Below are 22,700 nucleotides of genomic sequence, written 5' to 3'. Positions count from 1 at the left end.
AACTGCTACATGCGTAATGGCGTGTGCTAATATCAAGTGTGGCGAAAAATATTGCACATGGTGGACAATATCGCTTAAAATCACTCATCGCCAGATAAATAATGCCAAGAACATCGCTTCTTAATGAATTGTGAATTGATCGTTAACTCTAAAAAAATAAGAAGTGATAATATTTTTAACACATGCTAGAAATAGCACTCTTTTTATCTACCTTTAGTGAATCGCCGCAAAGTGTTCTGATATTTTATTAAGGTTTTGGCAATGGGGACCCCAAAAACATTTTGACCTGGGACCCAAATTTGTATAATACTGGAATTGTTACTCAGTTTGTTTTGAGTTTATATTAGCATAAATTTAGCCATTTCTTTTTGTTTATATTATCACCATAAATCTATATATATATATATATATATATAATGATTGTTTAATCATTTATACCAGTCCCTGCTTCAGTGGACCTTACAGTCTCTTTCCTACCACAGACCCACAAACAATAAGATCAAGTACAGATTAAGGGTACAAAGTACAAGAAATGGACTATTTTGCACCCTGCTGTACAATGATTAATACACAAAGGCCCTACTATGAATACAACACTGCTTGCATTTTCCAACACTGTATTCAGAAGGGGTGGGCTGGGGGTGGCACATGGGCATCCACTGTATCAAATCCTAAATTAGGATTAGGCATGGGCCTAGGGTACAATGGTGGGGGGGGGGGGCTCTTCTGCCTGTATTACCCTAATTCTGCCCTGTCTGCAAGTGGGGGGGCATGCTGGGGTGATTGGGCCAGGGCTTTGACTTAGGTGCCTCAATCTTAGGCCTGAGCCTGGCACAGGTAGCAGTGAGTGCAAGGTGTAGCAGCCTTTCTGCCTATGGCCAGTGCTGTCTGTAAAATACAGGGTGTGATTTTGCTTCCTTTGCTGCTCTTGTACTTGTGTATACAGTTATAATAAATAAGCCCTAAATAGATAAATAAGCAAGCCCTAGTATTGTTGTCCTATGCACTGAAACAAGATGAATATATTTTTCAGGCAAGTTTGATTTTGTACAAAAAGCTTCTTTGTTTTGTTTTGATCTATTTTTTAATCACAATGATTGCCATCATGGAAATTCATCTGGAAATGTTAAGAGTCCTTAATCAGATTCATGGCAGGCAAAACTTATTATGTTATTGGGTCCTATTATAAAATCATATAGTTTTCATAGAACCCCTCCCCCCAGATACATTGCAACTATATCTGCATATCAAACTTTAATAGGGTATTGGAAAACGTAGCTAACAACTGAAACTAAAACATAAAAAAAAGATTACATCCATAGTGGTTCCATAAGTTTCTCCCTTCCAACACTTGGGTGAGTAAACACACATCAACTGCATCACCCAGTTAAATAATGCCCAGTTTTGGGCATAGTTATGCATGAACTAAATTAGCAACTGGTATCTAAAAGGAAAACTCAAACATGTATGTCATCATGCACATACAGCAACTTTGAATGTTATATAGAATCAGGTTGTAGTGGGAGTTAAAAAATTCTCATTTTACTTCAAACTAACAAATCCTCAAGTCTTAACCAATTTACAAGAATTTGCCAGAAATGTATCAGGGAGAGGGCTCCTTAGCAGTCTGTGCTTTAGAAATCAATTTTGGATGTCTGCAGTATGAAATGAATGGGGAAAGTGGGGGTAGCCTCATTTTAATGCTATTTGGTAGTCTAAATATATCTTTTTTATGCAGCATGCTTGTGTATGTTGCCCACAAGTTATCTTATGCATTGTGCTTCCATGCATTAATGGCAGAAGTGCTAAATTACAGGTTCAAAAAGAGAAACCCCAGGATGTATAAGAATGACTTATAATACACACAGACATGAGGGATACTGTATGGTTTCCAAAAAGCTAAAAACATAAGGAAGGAGACAAGAAAGGGCCAAAATTATGTGGCACTTTGTACGGATGTAAACTTTGTCAGCCTCCTGTGCATTTGCTCATTGTAGCTAACATGCAGTACAACTGGTTATACTCCAACAGGTGGGCAAAACAAAAGAGATTATTTATGTCTTTGTGTCCATAGAGAGGTAAATGATAATTAATAGTTTTACACATGCTGCAAGTCAGATGTGACAGAAATAACATGGATAAGGATGTATCTTTAGGAAATTACAGTAAGTCATTCATTCTTAAAAAAGATCCAGGGGCGGGTCGAGGTGACCGGCCGGGTTGCCTAGGGCACTTGGTCAGCTGCACCCTCCCCTCCACATGCGCACCCATGAAGCTGCACACACACATGCGCTGTGATATTGTGGGGGGGGGGGGGCTGCCGCGCAAGTCGTGGGCAAGTAGCAGGGGCAAGAGTGTCTGCCTGGCGCCCCCCATCTTTGCACCACAGGCAGGTGCCTCTTCTGCCTGAAGAGGCCGATCTGTAAATAATGAGGAAGGGTACCATTATATTCCCTAACTGGCATTTAGTCATTCATAAAGCCAGTCATGACTCTCATTTCCTTGTGCTGACATCTACTTAAAAATGTTGGCAATATGCCAGTCACTCCTTTCTCTCCTGTTCTGACCCCTGCTATTCTTAAAGCCACATTTTAGGGTGTGAATCAATTTTAATAAACCAATTGGTTTTTGTGTTGCTTTGTATGGAAAAGATAGTGGGGTTCCCAGTAAAGTGAAACTTCTGGTATATTTTTAGCTTTTGAAGAAAAGTCATTCTTTTCTATAAAGGAAGCACATCCTGCAACTGCTAAAGAGCCAAGGATGTACAGGGGGGCACAGTAGAGCACAGACTGATAAGCAGTTTATAAAAAATGTCTTATATTAGAGGTTAAGGAGGCCTAAAATTGATTTTGCTGTGAGGACCTGAACCTCCGGGTTATACCACAGCACATTTTTTTGCAACTAATCTCACAACAATGGTCCAGATTCAATTTGATGAAAAAAATCTAATTAAATTCCAAATTTTCTCATAGACTTCTGTTGAGTTTCTGCTGTCTGCCGTTCGCATTGAATTGCATCCAGCCCAATGTATGAAAGACAAATACTGTAAAATGACTGCATAACCCTGATATACAAGGCTAAATTGAATATGAGAAGAAAAATGTATTTTAATTGTTTGAAGATTTCTCTTTAGAATAACCAATAGTCAACACAGCAGCTGCAAGGCCCACTGGCATACATTTAATGTGTCTGTAACTACAGAAATGTGTTGTAAAACAGTAAGGTGAATTTTATGTGGGTCATGTGGTGGAAATAAGTTTAACGATGGCAACTGTCTTTGGGTGATGCCAATTAGGGTTGAGGCCCACTAAGAGATTTTCTAGTACTTTGGCAGGCAAGTGTGACTATGTTTGCATGTAACAACAAATTAAAACCAACTAACTTCCTGTTCTACTTTCTAGTTTAAGAGAGTATGTAGTAAAACAGACTAGGGGCTGTGGGAGTTTGCTGCTGCATGAAAGTTTTCTAGCTTCCCTGTGTTCTGGCCTGGCTGCCCGCAGGAAAATTCTGGGGGGGGGGCAGTTCCCTTGGCCCCACAGTTCCAATGCACATGTACCAGCCTAGAGATATGCACTGTGTATGATGAGCTGCTTTGTTATCTAAAATTCTAACAAAGGTTGCCGTTTAGGGAATGGTGGGGTTTGTTTATACTAAATTAAATATCTCCATTTGAACAAATGAGCCTGTGTACAATGGTGTGGAAATGGATTTCATTCAAAAACAAAACAATTTTAGTGCTCTATAATGGCAAGAATTAGCAATGCTGAAACTGTACCCAGTGGCTGAAACTTATCTCATATGCAACCCCCTGACAATCTCTTATTCTTTAGGATAGGAACATATATTCAAGCTGTAGTATCATATAAAAAGACTTATTAGATCACAAGGGCCAGAAGAAGGAAAGCAGGTGCCCAGAAGGAAAATAAATTATGTTATTATGCACTGAAGTGTGATAATCCTTCATTAGAATTTCTTTCAGTGCTCACATAGATGAGAGCTGTTATTCGGGCATAGCAACATATTCTCCATCTGCCTTCAAGTATCTCCATTGACTGCAGCCCGAAGTGCTAATTCCTCTGATATCCAGGGATAAACAGATGGAAAAGCATTGTGTCCACTGAAAGGTCAAACTACAATCCAAGATTTTATTAAAAGAGGTACATAAGTAATCTGATGCAGCAAGTAGCAGCCCAACTGGGCAGCAGGAGTAAATCATCTGCTTAAAATTTCATCCAATGGGGGAGCCCTGATATCACTTTTTGCTGAAGGTCATTAAAATAAAAGCATCAATGCACCAAGGACAATGTGTTAGACTATGTACAAATGATTCTCTGAAAGATATTGAATTGAAATTGAAATCCAATGGGATAGCAGGATGTGTTTCCAAAATGACACATATTCCATTCTGAAAATTTCAATTCTATATGGTTTGTAAAGTACATTAATGTTCCCTTTAATACCATCAGGCAAACCATGGCATTCTTTACTGTTTAATCCCAAGAACATTGCTGAAACCATATATATACAGGTCAACATCTATGGTGCCCTTCATAAAGCTGGAGGAAATGCACATACTTACTGTGTAATAATGTAACACAGTAATGCACAGATCAATGAATGCAAATGGGAATATATGTAGGGTAAAAGAAGGGATTATTTATGTACTTGGGTGACTGCAAACTGCACACATTCTAGAATTATTTTACAGTTTAGCATATACTGTAGTAATTCAAAGATATAACAGTTGGACTGCATATGTCTGTACTAAGGCAAATGCTTTACTATCTTTCTATGTACTTGAAGCTAATTGTGTCAGAATATAATAACTGCAGGCCTTGCATAGTGAAAAACCCTTTATTTTCTGTATGGATGCCCAAGTTGAGAAAATGACTGATAAGTAATTTGGCAAGAGTTTAAATCCTTTAAGCCTCGCCAGCAGAACAACTGGCAAATAATCCAGAATACTTATTCTGCCATCTCCTATATGTTGTTTGTATTATTGCCATCTATTGTTTGATTGAGGAATGGATGAGAGAAATGGAAATTATAACGAGAATATTATAATGTAATGAGAGTTAATTAATATCTTTTTTTTATGGTACTCAGGAGCAACACATAGGGTGGTGAGAGGGTGGAGTTCTCAAACCAGTGGGTTTTTTTGGCCTGGGTCATAGCAACTCTGCTCCAAACAACTATGCTCACCGTCAGTTTTAAAACCTTTTTTCATCCATATACACTGGAACGTAAGCAGGTGTTGTTGTGAAATGATAATTCATACTCTTTCTAACAGGGCCAGAACTTGGAGAAAGCAGGATAGGCAGCTGCCTAGGGTGCTACTACGTGGGGCACAATTTTCCCCAAAAAATGACTGCATAACACATGTCGCTCCTGCCTGCCCTGACTTATTCTTTGAATGGGCAAGCGAGAGCAGTGGAGAGGCAGTGAGCAAGTGGAACAGCGGTGGAAGAGAGTAGTGTTTTGCCACCTCTGGTAGCTGCCACACACTGCCATTTGAAGCACGGATCTTACTATTTATCAAATAGTAACCTCTCACTTTTACTATCTCATAAATATGTCCCTAAAAATCCCAAGCAAGTGAGTGGTGGTATTTCCCTCTGGGAACCTGTGATGAGTTATAGTCTACCTTTTGCTGAACATAACCCTATATATACAGTATATATACAGGCTTTTAATCCTTCCTTAAATAATAATGCACCCTGGAGCTTAGGAGCTAGGAAAACCCACTGTAGCACTCCCACGCACCTAACCCTGAGAGGCAGTAGGACTGTGTTGAAGAAGAGGCATTTTCTTGCAATCTTGCTGACACACCAAGTAAGCTCTTCGGGGAGGAGCAGGTTATTTTGGGTTCCCACCATGTTCCCTGGCATGATATTGATCGTACAGTGTGTGATTTAACTAGAGTGAGTTTGGCACCACAGTAGGCAGTAGATATTATATACTGTGCCAATATAATTGTGTGAAATAGCACAAACACAACAGCACCTTTATTATATTGTAGCTTGCTTTTAAAATGCCATAACCCATATAAACCAGAAGCGAGTTTTCAGATGAGACACATCATATTTATATATGTTTTATACCTGATCCTAATTCCCCTGCAGTAATTGCTTTGGACATCTAATAACCATGATAATGTCAGATAATGATAAATAAATGCAATCAAATTATTAGACTTTTATTTAACCAATTAATTGCCTGCTCTGGAGAGCTCCCTCACTACAAAGGGCTAATTATAGAGCAAAATATAGTTTTGCGAAGAACTGAAACAAGACGTTGGCACAAAGATGCCAAAGGTGTTTTCTAAATATAAAACCTTTCCCAGCACGGATTTACAAGGACATGAATTATGGCAGTGATTGCTTTGCACATATTAGAGGGAAACAGCTGGAGTCTGCAGCCCTATTTAAGTGTCAGATTTTATCCCAAAGTCACCAGAAAATAATCCATCCTGTGGGAAGGAGCTGAGCGAGGAGCTTTTCATTCACAGACAGGGAGAGATGATCAGAGTGACTGGGTTTGGCACGAACGTATTTACACGTACAGTGGCGGCACAAGGGAGGACAAACACATACACACTTGGGCACACACGGCATGTCACTCACCGCTGCACCGAGCACTTATAACGGATGTGCCATTTTCTTCTTGTAACAGAGCACTTCAATGCCTTGCATGGAGATATTTTATTGGCCATTTGGCATACAAAGGCAGCATATAGTTGGCAACAGTGCAGAATGCACTAATACTGGTGTAAGATAAACCTATAAAAAAATACCGGTATGGAATTGATTATTTGGAATGCTTTGGGACCAGGAGTTTTCTTGCAAAGGGTTCATTAGAGCAGCATGCCATATGGCTACTAAAAAAAATTGTTACAGAAAAAAGGAAATAGGTTATAAATTAGAACTGTTTGCTTAAACAGAACTCCATGGAAATGGCATTTCTGTATTTTGGCGCTTTGTGGATAATTGGTTTCTGGATAATCGATCCCATACCTGTATATGGTTCTGTTAATTTTACAGAGGAACATCCATCCAAGTCTTTCTAGCTATGCGCACACACAGTAAGGTCACACACATATACATGGCAATATATATACTTTGTATATATATTAGCATAGTTGATTTTATCCTAAACCTAAGGTTCATCCATTCTTCAATACTTGCTTTGTGGCTTTACTTTCATCTTGCAGGATACGCAATATGAAATAAATAAAGAGATGGCTCCGTTTCGATATGTAATTAATATACAAAAGCAGCAACAGGAGATGTCCGATAGGATGGGGCCTGTGCGTACAGTACATTCTCTATGAAACAGGAGGAGGTGACAAGGACGACTTGCCATATACGTCTGCCTTTATTTTTAAACCTTCTGCTGCCTCTCTGCTTGATCAACAGTTTCTGCAAATGAAAAAGAAGAGAATTGGGGAGGAGACTTTAGGATCAGGGAGTATTGGAAGGGGGGCTCCATATTATTACTCGGGTGCTGCATACCAAACCTTTAGGTCAAAAATTCCTGAATGAAATCAAATCCATTGGGAGGCTTTAGTAACATTTAAAGGGTTAGTTGCTGGGAATGAGGGGAGGTGGTGAGGGAGGAGGGGGGTGTAGGAGGGCGAATTCATGATTAATGGCCAAGGAAGATCTAACATTCCAGTGGGGGGGGGGGGAAGGGGAGCAGAATGTTCCCACCTGTAACAAAATGTCAACAACTGCTTTCCAGGCTTCTTTATCATGTGTGTTTGTCCTTTGCACTTATCCTAAATACCCGTGGAGGTTAAAAAAAATAGGTCCCATCAGTTGATGTTGCTCTGACCCTCATATTCCATTTATAGACTTAGCCCTCATGACATCCTCCTTGCCTGGGGAACTGTCCAATCCAGCAGCATGAGTGGAGATTGTGTTATGTACTGAGTGAAATATAAATATGGCCTTATAGTGAAAAACACATTGGTCCCACTTCTAGGCTCTGGGCTGAAGATCATCCTGGTCTTACCTCCTCCCTCAAGAAACACTTGGGCTGCTTTCTTTTTGGATTCCTTTTTTATTTCTACCCCTTGTTAAACTAAAACCAGCACAATGGCACCCAAGAAGGATGTGAAGAAACCTGAGGCTAAACCCGCTGCTGCCCCAGCACCTGCACCTGCCCCAGAACCAGAAAAGCCCAAACAACCTGCATTCGATCTGTCCAGCGTCAAGGTAACAGGGTTTGCAAAGAGATGTGCTGTGTGTGGTTACGGGACAGTCAGGGACATGGCATTGGGGTCTCTCACACTCAACAAGGCAAAAGTATGGGCAGTCTATGCAACTATAAGCAGTCTTGGGACTTGGAGATTTCTAACTAGAAACAGGCAATATTTCTGCAACAGAGTAGCCATCAGCTGCCCAGCACTGTTACACTTCAGCTGCTAAACAATGGGCAGATTTTCACAGATTTAGTGTAGTTTTTCAGACATAAATAATTGCTTCCACAGGGTCTAGATAGCTGTGGAAGTGATACCCAAGACTTCACATATATTTCAGCTTTTTATTTATCTCTATATACTTATTTACCACTATTACATTACTGCGGTAGATTAAAAAAAGATTACTTTTGATTTAAGAAGGAGAACAGTTTTGGGGTGCCAACTGTAAGCAGTGTAACATTAATGTTTTGGGTTGAAAACAGTAAGCAGAGTAGTATTTTAGTGTGCTCCTAATAAGCAGGGTAACAGTTGAGTTTACAGGTGCTCTCAGGAAACACAGTAACTTTAGATTTTTTGAGTTTTAGAGGGCTCCCAGTAAACAGTGTAATATTATAGTTTTAGGGGGGCTTCCAGTAAACAGTGTAACATTAGAGTTTTAGGGGGCTCCCAGTAAGTAGGGTAACATTGGAGTTTTAGGGGGCTCCCAGTAAGCAGGGTAACATTAGAGTTTTAGGGGGCTCCCAGTAAGCAGGGTAACATTAGAGTTTTAGGGGGCTCCCAGTAAGCAGGGTCACATTAAAGTTTTAGGGGGCTCCCAGTAAGCAGGGTAACATTAGAGTTTTAGGGGGCTCCCAGTAAGCAGGGTCACATTAAAGTTTTAGGGGGCTCCCAGTAAGCAGGGTAACATTAGAGTTTTAGGGGGCTCCCAGTAAGCAGGATCACATTAGAGTTTTAGGGGGCTCCCAGTAAGCAGGGTAACATTGGAGTTTTAGGGGGCTCCCAGTAAGCAGGGTAACAGAGTTTTTGGAGGAATCCCAGTAAGCAGGGTAACATTAGAGTTTTAGGGGGCTCCCAGTAAGCAGGGTCACATTAGAGTTTTAGGGGGCTCCCAGTAAGCAGGATCACATTAGAGTTTTAAGGGGCTCCCAGTAAGCAGGGTAACAGTTTTTGGTGCAGGGTAACAGAGTTGGGGTGTTTACAATGAACAGGGTAGCAGTTGGGTAAGTTCAGTCCAGGTCCAGGGGTGCTATCAGAAAACATTATAACAACTGTTTATTTAGTGCCCCATTTAAGAAAATAATTAGTTAATGACTATTAGTTCTATACAAAATATTTTATTTATTATTATTATTGTTGAACCTCTGGAAGAGTTTAGAAAGCCATTTTACTTACCCCTTCCACAACAGCTACAAGTACTGTTAGAGCCCATTGCTGAAGGTTAAATGGAAAGTTCTGGCACTATGTACAGTGTGTGAGCCCTAAGACATGAGTTAAAAAAGTGAATGGGAATTGTTGCCCCATATATGTCAGTGACTGCACACAGCATATCCTTACTGCAAGTGTTTGCTGGAAATGGTGCTTTCTGTGTGGTCTGACAGCTTGTTCCTTTCTCTGCTTGTGAAACGTTATTAAGTGTGTGGGGTTGAGAATGACAGGTGGCAAGATAGTTCCACTAACCCTCCCAAAATAACCCAACCTCCTTGACTGGCTGATTGGTGTTTAAATGGGGATCACTCTGCATCTGATGGGAAATTTCCTAATAAGGAATATTAATGGCAGGTCTGGAGCTTTGTCCTATATCTGCCTAGCACAGCCCTAAGCACTATGGCTAGCAGCTGCTGTATCTATGAAGAAAAGAAGCAACAATTTGGCAGATTACAACTAATGGTTTATAATGGGGATACTGGGTGCACAAAACCATCACTAGAAGAGCTGCCACATACAGTGTCCCAATGCATATTCTCCTATGTTTCCTTTCCTATTTATTTGTAGAGGCTGCCTTTTCATTACATACAGCATTTAGAGTTCACTAGAAAATATCATCTTGTTAAACACAGTAATTATTTTCTGTTTTATATACAGGAAAGCTTTGAGTTTTTCTTTTCATATAAATGCAGGCTAAAGCTGCAATGTATTGCTTGCCATTTTAAACACACAAGCAATATATATGACTATATGATTTAATACAATAGATGGAGCTGCTGTAATGCTTTAGCACCGGCTGATTAATGTATAGATGTATTTAATGAAGTCTATGAATGTTCTCTTCTCACAGAAGGTTTTTCCTGTATATAATACGCTCTAAGAATGCTCATACATTACTGTCTGTTTAATAATGATAGTTATGCTATGTAATTAATGTTGCCCCCAACCTACATGTCTTTATTATATCACCCAAGGTCCCAAGCATTCTGGATAATAGATCCCATACATGTACCAAACCTTGCAGCTATTTCTTTTTTTTTACTGCCCACCACTGCTATCTGCTGGTCATGTCAGGTAGTATATGTAATAGCATGTCCCAATGGTACACTTAAACCAACTGTCAGCTTAGCAGACCCTCCTATTTACTGGTGATTGCCATTTTAAAATGCATAGTGCAGAGTGACACATTTCACAGCCACCCATCATGTACATTTTATATGACCCCCAGCAGCTGCTGGCTCCCCTGGCATTGATATTTCCTCCCTAAAAATGTATAATATGCCCATTGAGGGGCTAGTTAATGATTAGTTTGGATGCATACCACATACTTATACAGAAAACTGTACAGATACAGTGTAATGTAGTGCAACTAATCAGCCCTGCAGTGTGTATGTATTAGATATTATATCTTTTATCCAGTTTTGAAGTTATGATTTAGCAAGGCAAACTGGCAGCTGCAACTGTCAGACTAAAAAGTCTTTTAGTTCCATGGAACACAGGGAACAAGACATCCTCTTAACTGTGGACACTTGTAAAATGATTTGGATATATTCAGCTGCTCTTACTAAAAGCATATCCTATTTTAAAGGGGAGATCGTGTCCGCATATTTTAAGGGTCCTACACCTGCCAATTACATATTTATTCTTCCTGTACAGGCTGTTCCCAAATCTATGCATCCACACACTAGGGGGCGTATTTATTAACATTGAAGACAAATATCACTGGTAATGTTGTCATAGCAACCAATTGGCAATTTGATTTTAATGGTCCCCTACAAGTTAGAAAACAAAAGCAGATTGGTCAGATTGGTTGTTTTGGTCAACATCACTGATGATGTTTGTCTCCAAAGTTAATGAATACATATATATCATAGGTCTCCCTCTTTAATGAAGAACTAAAGCTTAAAAAATACTTAATACTGAAATACTATACCTTGTGTTTTGGGCTTCTTTACTAGAAAAGGCCACCATAGTTCTTTAGCGGTGAAGGCCTGTGGCTTTAACAGATCTTGTGATCTTCAACTTATCCCCATTTTATTTACTGCTGCTGTCAGTTACTGAGCTTAGGGACTGACTCAAAATATACTGTATATGTATACAAATATAATATAAAAGTCATACTATAAGACTAGTTAGGCCTACTCTTACACTTGGACTTGTTTCCAAGTAGTAACATGGTTAAATCAGTGCTGCCAACTAATTCCATGTAATGCAATGGTTATCCACTAAACCAGTGCTGTCCAATTAATTACATGCAGTGGGCCAATTATAGCTCATACTGTATGTTATAGGGCCTGATTAAATTAACATAATGATGTCATATAGGGAAGTCTATGGAGACTCTGAGCAAGTTGGGGGGCATCAAAATCCTATGGGGGGCCACATCTGGCCCACGGCCCTCCCTTTGGACAGCCCTTCACTAAACTACAGGCTTGGTGGCCATATTATGAAAATGAATTATGCGATGGAAGAGAGTTAATAGTGCCCATAAAAACTTCTTAGAAAGCAGCATGCTCTCACTAGGCCTCCAGTTGCCATAACTTAACTGTTATTATTTTAGCCACTTGCTAATACAAAGATAATTAGGCAAACACAGGAAACCTTCATTGCTCCAGCTGTTGTGAAACTACAATTCCCAAAACCCCACCCCTTCCTATATCAACTGAGCTGGTGCGGGATGCTGGGATTTGTAGTCCAGCTGAAGTGCAGAGTTGTGTATCCATGCCAGGAACATGCCTCTGAAATAGAATGTGACAGATGGCAGCAGTGATAGCTATGTACATGGCATAAACAGACTGGCAGAATGAAGGTTACATTTACATTTGGTTTTCTGAAGTATTTGGAGCCACATAGCCAGACTTTGTTTGTGCATGCCAGGAGATAAAAGGGCCCAGGAAAGGGATTACTTTGGCTGGCACTATAAGCCTAGAAAGGTGTTTGTTCTGTCTGGCATTCACCAGAGTACTGGGGGAAACTAGCAACCCTTTAGATATTGTGGGACTATGTCTGCGGCACACTTACTGTTGTACAATGTATGGAGGGTAACAAACGAATTAAACACCAGGAAACCAACAAATCCATACATTTAACCCCTTGCCTACCCAGTCTACCAAATTAAAGCTATAGTTAAAACATTGCCATATTATACAGAGTGACTTGCCAATGCCAGAGACTTATAACATACACCTAATGATGCACAAATTTTAGCACAGTCCTGAGCTTTTTTAGAATTTTTCCCCTTTAGAGAGTTTTGTACCTCACAACACACATTTTCTATTTTTTGCTGAAGGCTATCCCAAGATCCCATTAGTGAGGTCCCTACAAACTCACAGTGGCCAACTTTTGATGCCTGTGCTTTTTCAATGTATGGAATGGATCAGGCTCACACTGGCAATCTGTAGATTTGGGCAAATGCCAAAAGGGCTGCTGTAAAATGCCATAGACAGTCACTATTTATTGGGCCTGTGGGAAGCTTTGGGGCCTCTGTGTATCAGAAATGCCAGGGCCTATTATGAATCTAAGTCCAGACCTGACCTGGATGGCGGTGCTAGTGAAGGGATTATTACTCCTTTTTATGGAATACAACTGTTTAAAGCTCTTCCAGATTAGAGGGTTACCATTTTGGGAAGATCTGGCTATTGCAGATAAAAAGTTTGGGTTGACACCCGGGGTACATGTTTCTTATGCCCATTTATTTAAAAGGACCTGATTGCAGGGAAGTTATATTTAACTTTTAGCCCCATCCACCAAATCCCACCTCTAGAAATACCACACATAATATTAATAAAATCTTTACTTTTATTATGATACTAACACTTACAATCTAATCTTGACAGCATATTGAATATTAGTCCAGCATGTTGCACCCTAAGGGGCAATAGTATATACCAGAACAGTTGTTTCGAATCTTTAATTCCCAGCATCCCTCTTGAGCTGAGTTAGCAGAGGGTACACTGGGAGTTGGCATTCTGAAGCAGCTGTACCAAGTACCTAGTGTTGTTTATTAAAGGCCAAGCCTTTTGCACATATGGTGACATTATTTTTGGCTTTTGTTTATGTGCATGTGTTTGGGTTGAGCATGTTATGTACCAATGTGTTCCTAACTGATTCACTTGCCAGGAGACTTCTCGGTGATGGAAGGCGGCACGGTTGGTAACAAGAGAGAGTTTAACCCATTCATAACTTGGTGCAATGCACTGACAGAAGGGACTGTACTACAATTAGCACACATGCACGCTGCAGCAGCAAAAGCTGTGGATTTAGGATGCAAGGAAAGATAGGATTTATGTCTAAAGACACAATATTACAATATTAGCAGGCAAATAGGTTTAATTTGACCACTGCTGGAATTGATTTTATTTATATTTAATGGCATGTAATGGTGCACAAATGCTGCCTTATATACATATGAGTGTACATTTTTAAAACAAGATCAACCCAATTGGTGGCTTTTCTCTTAGTCCAGTACTGTAAGTCCCAGAATTCTCAGCCAGCAACTGCCTGGCTGAGGACACTGGTGTTTTGCTGTACCTCATTATTTTTAGTACATTTTTTGTGTTGCGTATTATTAGTACTTAAAAGCATGTAGGAGAGAGAACCTATTAGTAATTCAGGTCACCACATAACAAAATAACACTGAGCAATGTCAGCACATGCCATTGTACAGGGAACATTGCAGTCAACCTGTGATTCCCTGTGCATCCATCTGGTGTTAAAGAAAGCTCTTGCCATTTTACCTTAAATGAGCAGAAATGACTATCTATAGACAAATCTGCGCCCTGACAGCAGACTCAGAGCAGTCTATATATAAATGCGACATTTTTTAACCTTTGGTTCCCCGGGGTGGCAACAACACACTTGTCCAGTGACCCTGCACTACTGTTGGGCTCACAGATCATTTTGCTTTAAAGCAGAAGTGGCTTAAATAAACTCTTAAAGTTAAACATAAATGTCACAAGTATATGCTTTAATTTGAATACGTGTATAACCTACACCCTTCCTACTAAACAAGCATCGAGTAACGCTCCCTATCCCCACTGCCCATTCACCCAAATCCTTTTATTAGCTGCTAAACTCTGCGGCTTACGAATGCAAGTTTCCACTATGGACACTAGATGGCGCCTCTCGCCTACTTATGTGTAGACGTTTCTAAACCTTTAGCTTGGCCTTTCCCAGTTTCGTTTAATTATGTAATAAATGATCTATTTTTAGCTCACGTTGTCTACATATCACATGCCTAATACTATAATAATCAAACACACAATAATATATAATAATATACTCGGTGTAGGAATAAATAAGATTTTCCTTAAAGCGGGATAGTAACAGAACAGGTCGGACCTGTTCTGCTCTAGCAAGTAGGATTGTATTTATATAAGTATTCTAAATTCAAATACCTTATATGTGTAGTAAATGCGCTAAATACGTGTATATACTTAAATTTGCTTGATACATGAACACGAAAATACCCCCAACGGCATTTAGAACTCCTTGTATTGATAACAGTAAAGGTTATAAGTATTGGCTTTATATTGATAAATCGCTGGATTTAGATCTTCAGTACAAAAAAGCGATGACAATTATTCCATATTAAGAAAGCGAGGGCAGAATAAAGACGATAAGGCCTATCGGGGTAATGCATTGCAGACACGAATTGAACTACAGCACCCAACATCCCATAAAAAGCTGTAAGGAGACTTCGGAAGTTTTGCAGCAGGCGATGTAAGGAAGACAGGCAATAAGAGCAGGGCTATACTGTGAGTTAACTTATCAAGACATTACATATAAACAAAGCTAAGGGTCTCTCGGATATACCCCAAATTTGGCAGATCTAGTCAAAGTCTAAAATTCCCTCCCCGGAGAAAATGTGCTGATGATGGTGAAAGCCATGAAAGCGAGTCAGGGCCCGGCCGAGCTAATAATAGCCCTCCCAAGTGCTGGAAGTGCAACGGGATCCCTCCTTTCCCTTTGCCCTAAGAAAGCTAAAAAGTGCCCAGGGGGCGGGCCCAGCTGCCCATCTGACACCCGATCCGCCTGGGCGTGTCTCTGCCCCCGGTTAAATAAGAGGAGAAGGGCCAGAGCAGAAGGACCACACGCTCCAAGCCCTCGGTCGGACATCCCTCAGCTCCCTGCTCGTCTCCCCAAGCCAAGCTCAACATGGTGGGTGCAACTGCTTTCCTCTAGCATCCCAAGCTCTAGGCTGCCTAGTACAGCACTGTGGCCCTTAGCTCTACAGCTTTAGCCTATGGGCCACAGAGTTTCTTCCAAATACTAAAGGGAGAAGAGTTTCAGGAGAGTCTTGTTAAACTACAGCCATTCTGTCTGCTTAATGCAAATATTACTCTTCTGCTCTAACTCTTCCTTTTTATCTCATTTGGAAACTGCAGCCTATTTATCAGACACCAACATACCAGGCCCAGCATAGACTCTGCTTCTAATACTGATTTTAGCTACAATTTAATGATTATTACAATCATTAAAAATATTTGTTTTTCCATTTCCCAACTTGCATAAAGATGGCTAATGATTTTGTATAAATACAAACTTGTTTTTACCAGCACTTTTAGGCCCAAGTAACCTATGTTATGGTGCTATGATAGGGGACTACAACATTTAAGAATAAGCTTGCTTTATAGCTAATATTATGTTCTGACATTGCTTGATATAAAGCCAGCTATATACATGTAACATGTTCCAAAACATAATATACTCTAGGTGTCGGGCAATGGGCTCATATGCCTTCATATAGATGCATGTATATACTATATATATTTTTGTGAATGCAATCAAGACCTATCTATCTTGATGTTTTACTGTCCCTTTTAATCCTTGTTTTCTAACCTCAGTTCCCCATATGTTGTTGCACTACCTTTGTGTGTATGTTGAATTTAGCTGAGAGCGGTAGTCTAGCAACATCGGAGGAAGAAAGGATAAATAACAGGGTTTTAAATGGATGCCCTAATTACCTACAGTAATGTCTCCCTGAGACATGAAGCATATAAACTCATTGTTTCTGGACAGCAGAATGTGAAAGTGTAGTGCCTAGATGCTTAGTATAGTTTACCCATCACACAGTGCATTTCGTATAAAGCAATGTTTCCAGTCTGTCAGTGCATTGGCAACAATACTAGTTCTGTCTTTTCTCTCTCTCCCTTGCAGTCTTTCTCCGCTGATGAAGTTGCTGGTAAGTGCAATGTCACTTTAAGCTGGAGCTACAGCAAAGCCTTTAAATTTGCTATGGTTTTTCCATCTATTGATTTCCTTGGTCTTGCCCAAAAACCATTGAAGATCTCAATGTTAATCAAAAGAAATAGACAAAACAGGATGTATAGGTCTTGTCTTTATTACCGGCCCAGTCTGGGTTCCAGCTGCCTGCCAGTCCTGTTTGCACGAGTTTCATATTTGGACTTCGGAATGCTGGGAACCTAAACATACAATAGGCCATAGTAAATCATGTTTTTCTCTGTGGCTCATTTTCTTTGACAGATCGAGTTTTCCCAGGATCAGCAGGATGGTAAGTTGTAAGGGAGGCAGTCTGGAAGCTCTTTAGATAAAAGCTGTCTATAATGGGCACTGGTACCAGGGTCTTTCATATGGCAGAACTGTGTGCCAATGAATGAATGTATCTAACTCCTTATTATGTAAAATACTGCATTATACTTAGAGCACCTTGCACTGCCCTGGGTGTTCTTCTTCTATAGGAAATAACTGCAGGAACTACCATTACACAAATATAATTTAAAAACAAAACTACTGAACCCTTGACATAATTTTGCATGCAAGCAGGGGATATTTCAGTTGCACTCTTCACTTCCTACCAGGTCCTACACTAAAGCCCACTCACAGCTTAGGATGTAAGGCATACAATGGGAAACAGATTCCCCCTCCATGCTGGAGTGGTTTGACCTGGGAGTTACAGTTAAACATCAGCTGGAGTTCTGCTATTCCTGTACAACTTCATGCTGTTTTATTGAGCCCTCACTCTCTTCTGAACTCCAACTCCCAGCATCCCCTGCCAGCTTTGACTGTTGTGCTTTGCTAGTGATATTAAAACTCCACACCTCCAGGGCCCCAAATATAACATACTGCTTTAACTGAATAGGCTCCATTTGCTGGCATTGCATGGGGCCCTGTAGCTGTAAAGGCAGAAGATAAGTGTCAGTAACACACTGGCATATTTAGCTCCCTTTGAAAATGAAGCTGCCAGATTCCCCACCTTGCCTGTCACTTTGCATTTGTGAAGACAGATGCTGTAGAAAAGAGCCCAGTACTGACAGGTGTGTATGCCAAGAATGGCAATTATCATACTGGGCAGCAGTAGCAGACGGGTTACAGTACTGCTCCTCGGCCGGATCTCTACTGCAGGCTATCCAGTTACAAGAGGCCTGACCCTTTGCTAACATTAGCAGCTATTACAGGGCTCGTAAAAACCATCTCTGGCTACATTTGGAAGCCCATCACTGCTACTCTTAAAATAACCCAGTTTCATATATCCCAAATGAAGAGGAGCTGTGCATCACGCAAAAAATCTCTTTCTCACTTCATTTTCCATGAGTTTGGATGGACACTAATAGGACAAATGGGGTTGCATAGTTTGCCCTATTTGGTAACTTGGATTTGTTTTTTATTTATATTCCCTTTAATCTGTATACATGTCTTAAATATGTATAAATAACATGCATAGTCACATGTAGTCAAAAGAGCAGGAACTACCATAATTCTTTATGTGGCTTAAGTGTTCCTAGTAGGCTACATCTGTTAAGAATTTTCTGTCATCTTCTATGAATGTCTGTAGAGAATACCTCTGACACAGCAATCAGTATGGCAGCTCCTACTTATGAGTAGAGAACAATTTTCATATTGCTGTCACTTTAATTAAAAAAACATTGTTTACCATTTTCACTGTACATTGGAGCTTTACAAGGCCTGTGTCAGCTTATTGATCCATATATAGGGCAAACCAGTGGCATGATCATTTTTCCAAATGTGCCTGCATAGGCCCCCTAAGATGATCCAATTGTTGCCCCAACCAGGCAAATATCTTTGGTGCATAGCCAGCTTAACCCTATACACATCAATTCTAATGTTTTAATGTTTTTTTTCTACAGACTTCAAAGAGGCTTTCCTGCTCTTTGACAGGACAGGAGACAGCAAAATTGCCCTCAACCAGGTAGCTGATGTGATGAGAGCTCTGGGACAGAACCCCACAAATGCTGAGGTCAAGAAGGTCCTGGGCAACCCCTCTGCTGAAGGTGAGTAGAGGGCCTTGGATACTTGGAGCTTAAATTTGCTATAATTAAAAACCACAGCATTCAATATGACTATAAAGCATTTGAGGTCAATGCGAAAAAATACTAATAAATGTTATTTGGGTGTAGTGAGACCATATATATAGTCAAATATATACAAATATAATCCTCCCAGTTCATAATGGAGACTATGCTCCTTGGCATATATCATGCTGCCCAGACCTTTATCACTGTACATGAGGTAAAGCCCCTGTAAACACTTGTTTTATTTGTTTTACAGAATTGCTTAGTATCTATGAAGCACAGGACTTTCCAACTGACCTTGTTAAGCATATCAATATGTTCATATGTTTTCAATTCCTCCATTAAACCTTACGTGTATCATTTTTTCTTCTGTAGAGATGAACGCCAAGAAGATTGAGTTTGAGCAGTTCCTGCCCATGATGCAGGCCGTTGCCAACAACAAGGACCAGGGCTCCTTTGAAGACTTTGTTGAGGGTCTCCGTGTCTTTGACAAGGAAGGCAACGGCACTGTTATGGGTGCTGAGCTTCGTCACGTACTGGCCACTCTGGGTAAGGACTCCACTTCTGCCTGCCAGTGCATCTTCCAAGGTCCTGCAAAAAAACAATAACTAATATAATGCATTGACTTTATCCAAACAGGTGAGAAGATGAGGGAGGAGGAAGTAGAAGCTCTTCTGGCAGGTCAGGAAGACTCCAACGGCTGTATCAACTATGAAGGTAGCTGTTCATTTCCTGCATTAAGGACTTTTTTACCTAGTGTTACTTTCCCATAGTATTAACTCCTGTGATCTTCGGAGCTACTTATGCTGACCGCTGCAACTTTTTGTCTTGTCTTAATATGCCGCATAAGGCTAATTTATACATACTATCTTTGTTGTCATTAAGAAGATGCAGTGTACACAGAACTGATAATCATATTTGCCATGCCCAACAACCTTCCTAAAGAACAGGCATCTGGAGCCTACACCTCTCCAGGAGCTTTTAAACATTTAGCTGAGTATGTTTGGAAGTCATGGACATGGGTTTGAAGTCTAGAAAGTTAAGGCTAAGCAGAATTTAAATACTTCTGTTGTGTTATGAGTTGCTCATTCAATGTATGTCTTATAATTCTTCATCCTACTTTTATCCACAGCCTTTGTGAAACACATCATGTCCGTCTAAGCGGATATCTCAAGGTATGTGCCATTCTTCTTTGCTTTTAATGAACAAAGCTCCTAGGGCTATTTTTACACAGGGCAGCTCAATAATTTAGCATTAATTAATTATTAATGGGTATTCAAAGTAATAATGAATGTGTGTATGTGTATATGAGAATAGGCAATTCTGTATTAAGTGAAACCACACTGGCTATTAGCTTTAAAAATGAAACTTTAAGTTAGTTTGTTCTCTAGTGATAGAACAGGATAGAGCAGGTCATGGATATGCATAATGCTTGGGATGTTTGCCCATAAGCTGTAACAATCCAACTAAATTGGTTACTAGTCTTTTAGTTATACATCTAGCTGGTGAATAATGAAAACCACAAAATAAACCCTTATCCAGTATGACTTTAAGTTTATAACTTAATAAAATCGTTTTGAGGCACTTCCACTTTGCATGATTAAACACAAAGAACAGCTTTAATGACTATCAATGAAACTTGCTGCAGTGTTTGTGCTCCTGGGTTGCACTGTACTTGTGCCTTATGCACTAAATATAATTCTTCCCATTTATAGCACCTGTTTTACTGAATGCCATGTGTTGTGTCTTCTCCAAGTGACAATAATTTCTTCCATCCTTCTTTCTAGAACTGTCACAAGAATGTCTCAGAACACCGGGAGCACCAGAACTGTACAAAAACCAGCAACTGGTTACAACTAACTATACGGAACTGAACTGTACAATACACCCACCATTTTTTTTTTATTTTTCATCACTGGAATTTCAACATTTACTTTCATGAACCCTGCCAATATTTAAAACGGATCAAACAGGACGATGCAACCCCCGACAAAGTTGGTGGCGAAATCTTCTAGGCAGATCTGTGTACCATACCATGGAGCACTGTAAAAAAAAAAAAAGACATGTCAATAAACACCTTTGCTAATTTGGTGGCTACCAAGTCTTTTTATTTAACCTGCCAAAGGCTTTGGGCCAGTTTTTCAAGATCACTGCAATTCTGCACTACCAGAGGTTCCAGTAACTGGCCCTTCTGATAGTGGAGTGGTTAAATTATTTTATTTCTGTATTCAAAAAAATAAAGTTTTATTAAAAGAAACTTTGGATGTTTTCATTAAGTCTTGAGCACAACATATATAAAGGAGTAGCTAATATGACATAATTCCTAATTGTTGGTCTATTTTCCTCTCAATATTTATTCATATCACCACTAATGATGTGAATGCTGATGGAGTTTTTTGAAACATCTGGAATAAGCTATTGCAGTAGGCTCTATGCAATACTATTTCATATTTATAATAAATGTGCTCATTAGAAAGCCCTTCTCCAGTTACTGAACTGGGAGTTTTTATCCAACAACAGCTTAAAGCACAAAAGGTTGGTCACCCCTCTTGTAAATCATTATGGCAATTTTTGGTTTAACATTTCCTTAATCCCTGCCCTAGCACTTTATCAAGTTAGGTTGGTGCCCTCATTCATTCTCTATTTCATTGTATTCTGATACTTGTCAGGTGAACTTGGTGATAAAGAGGGTGCTGATGCTGATTCATATAACCTAAGTGTTTAGTGTCTAAAATAAAGTGCAGCTCTTGTCTAACTGGTAATCCTTTAACCTCTTAAGTAATATAGGGTCTCCAAAAAGGCAATATTATCAGGACATTCCCCAATTGTTAGCAGTGAGCAAAGGATTACTAATTACAATCCTTTATCTTATATTTCTAACTTTTTGACCAAGGTGCTATGATATTGCACTTTCATATACAGACTAACTATATACCTGCTCTGAAGTCTTAGCACACAGCCCCAAGATTATTCCACAAAATTCTCAAAACAGTAACATGTTTTATGTTCTGCTGTTAGTATCCAATTAAACATTTGCTTTCATCTTTAAAATTACACTCAACTGGTTAAAGATAGCTCCTAATAGGTTACTATAAGTTGTGCTAATGTATTTCTCCCTGAACTAAACAAAGTCTGGGCAGGCCCCATTGTATTGGAATGTACCCTTCTTTATGGAACCTGCCAGATGTATTTAATAAACTAAACTTTCCTTTGACTGCTTAAAATGTGAATTCATCTTTGATTATACCTTTACCATAATTATACACTTGTTGGATATACACTTTTTTGAAAATAATTACAATACAAGATTTTTGTATTGCCTTGTCCTAGTACAGGTATGGGATCCCTTATCCAGAAATCTATCCCAGGAAAGGAAATCCAGAAATCAAGGCCAGGCATTTCAGATAATAGAACCCATACCTGTACCATATGTATGACAATACTAGTTTCTGTTTAGAAATGTAAATGTTATGATTGAGTTCTATACATGAGTTATTGTGAAATCAGTTTAATCAACCCTCCACCCACGCATGAAGAAGTATTTGGCAGAGTTGATGCCATTTTCTAATTACATGCTAAACTAAAAGTTTGCTTCTCTTGCTTGGTATAGCTAGAATCCTCTTGTGTGGGGAAGATAAAAGACATTGAAACTGTACATCAGCCAAGCACCTTTACTGGACCCAGCATGCTCCTTTTAAACAGAAGCTGGATGTGGTGCCTCTGCTATTACGCTCTTGTATCTCTTTCTAATTACCCCATAGATCATTTGCAAATGCTTTAGCCACAATATAAGCCTATTT

General features: G+C 39.6%; 1 protein-coding gene across 2 annotated transcripts; it reads left to right on the top strand.

Annotated features, from left to right (window-relative positions):
* The first annotated feature begins 7,977 nt into the window (after nt 1–7,977).
* myl1 (myosin light chain 1) lies at nt 7,978–21,157 on the top strand. 2 transcript variants are annotated; one of them, NM_203623.1, is given in 7 exon segments: nt 7,978–8,216; nt 17,114–17,141; nt 18,736–18,879; nt 19,276–19,449; nt 19,540–19,617; nt 20,033–20,075; nt 20,688–20,986. In NM_203623.1, coding segments are annotated over 6 exon segments (573 nt in total). In that variant the 5' UTR covers nt 7,978–8,096; the 3' UTR covers nt 20,062–20,075; nt 20,688–20,986.
* Nucleotides 21,158–22,700: the final 1,543 nt, after the last annotated feature.

The sequence above is a fragment of the Xenopus tropicalis genome, chromosome 9 (genome assembly GCF_000004195.4).
Source record: "Xenopus tropicalis strain Nigerian chromosome 9, UCB_Xtro_10.0, whole genome shotgun sequence".
NCBI lineage: Eukaryota > Metazoa > Chordata > Amphibia > Anura > Pipidae > Xenopus > Xenopus tropicalis.
This window is presented reverse-complemented; position numbering and strand designations above follow the sequence as displayed.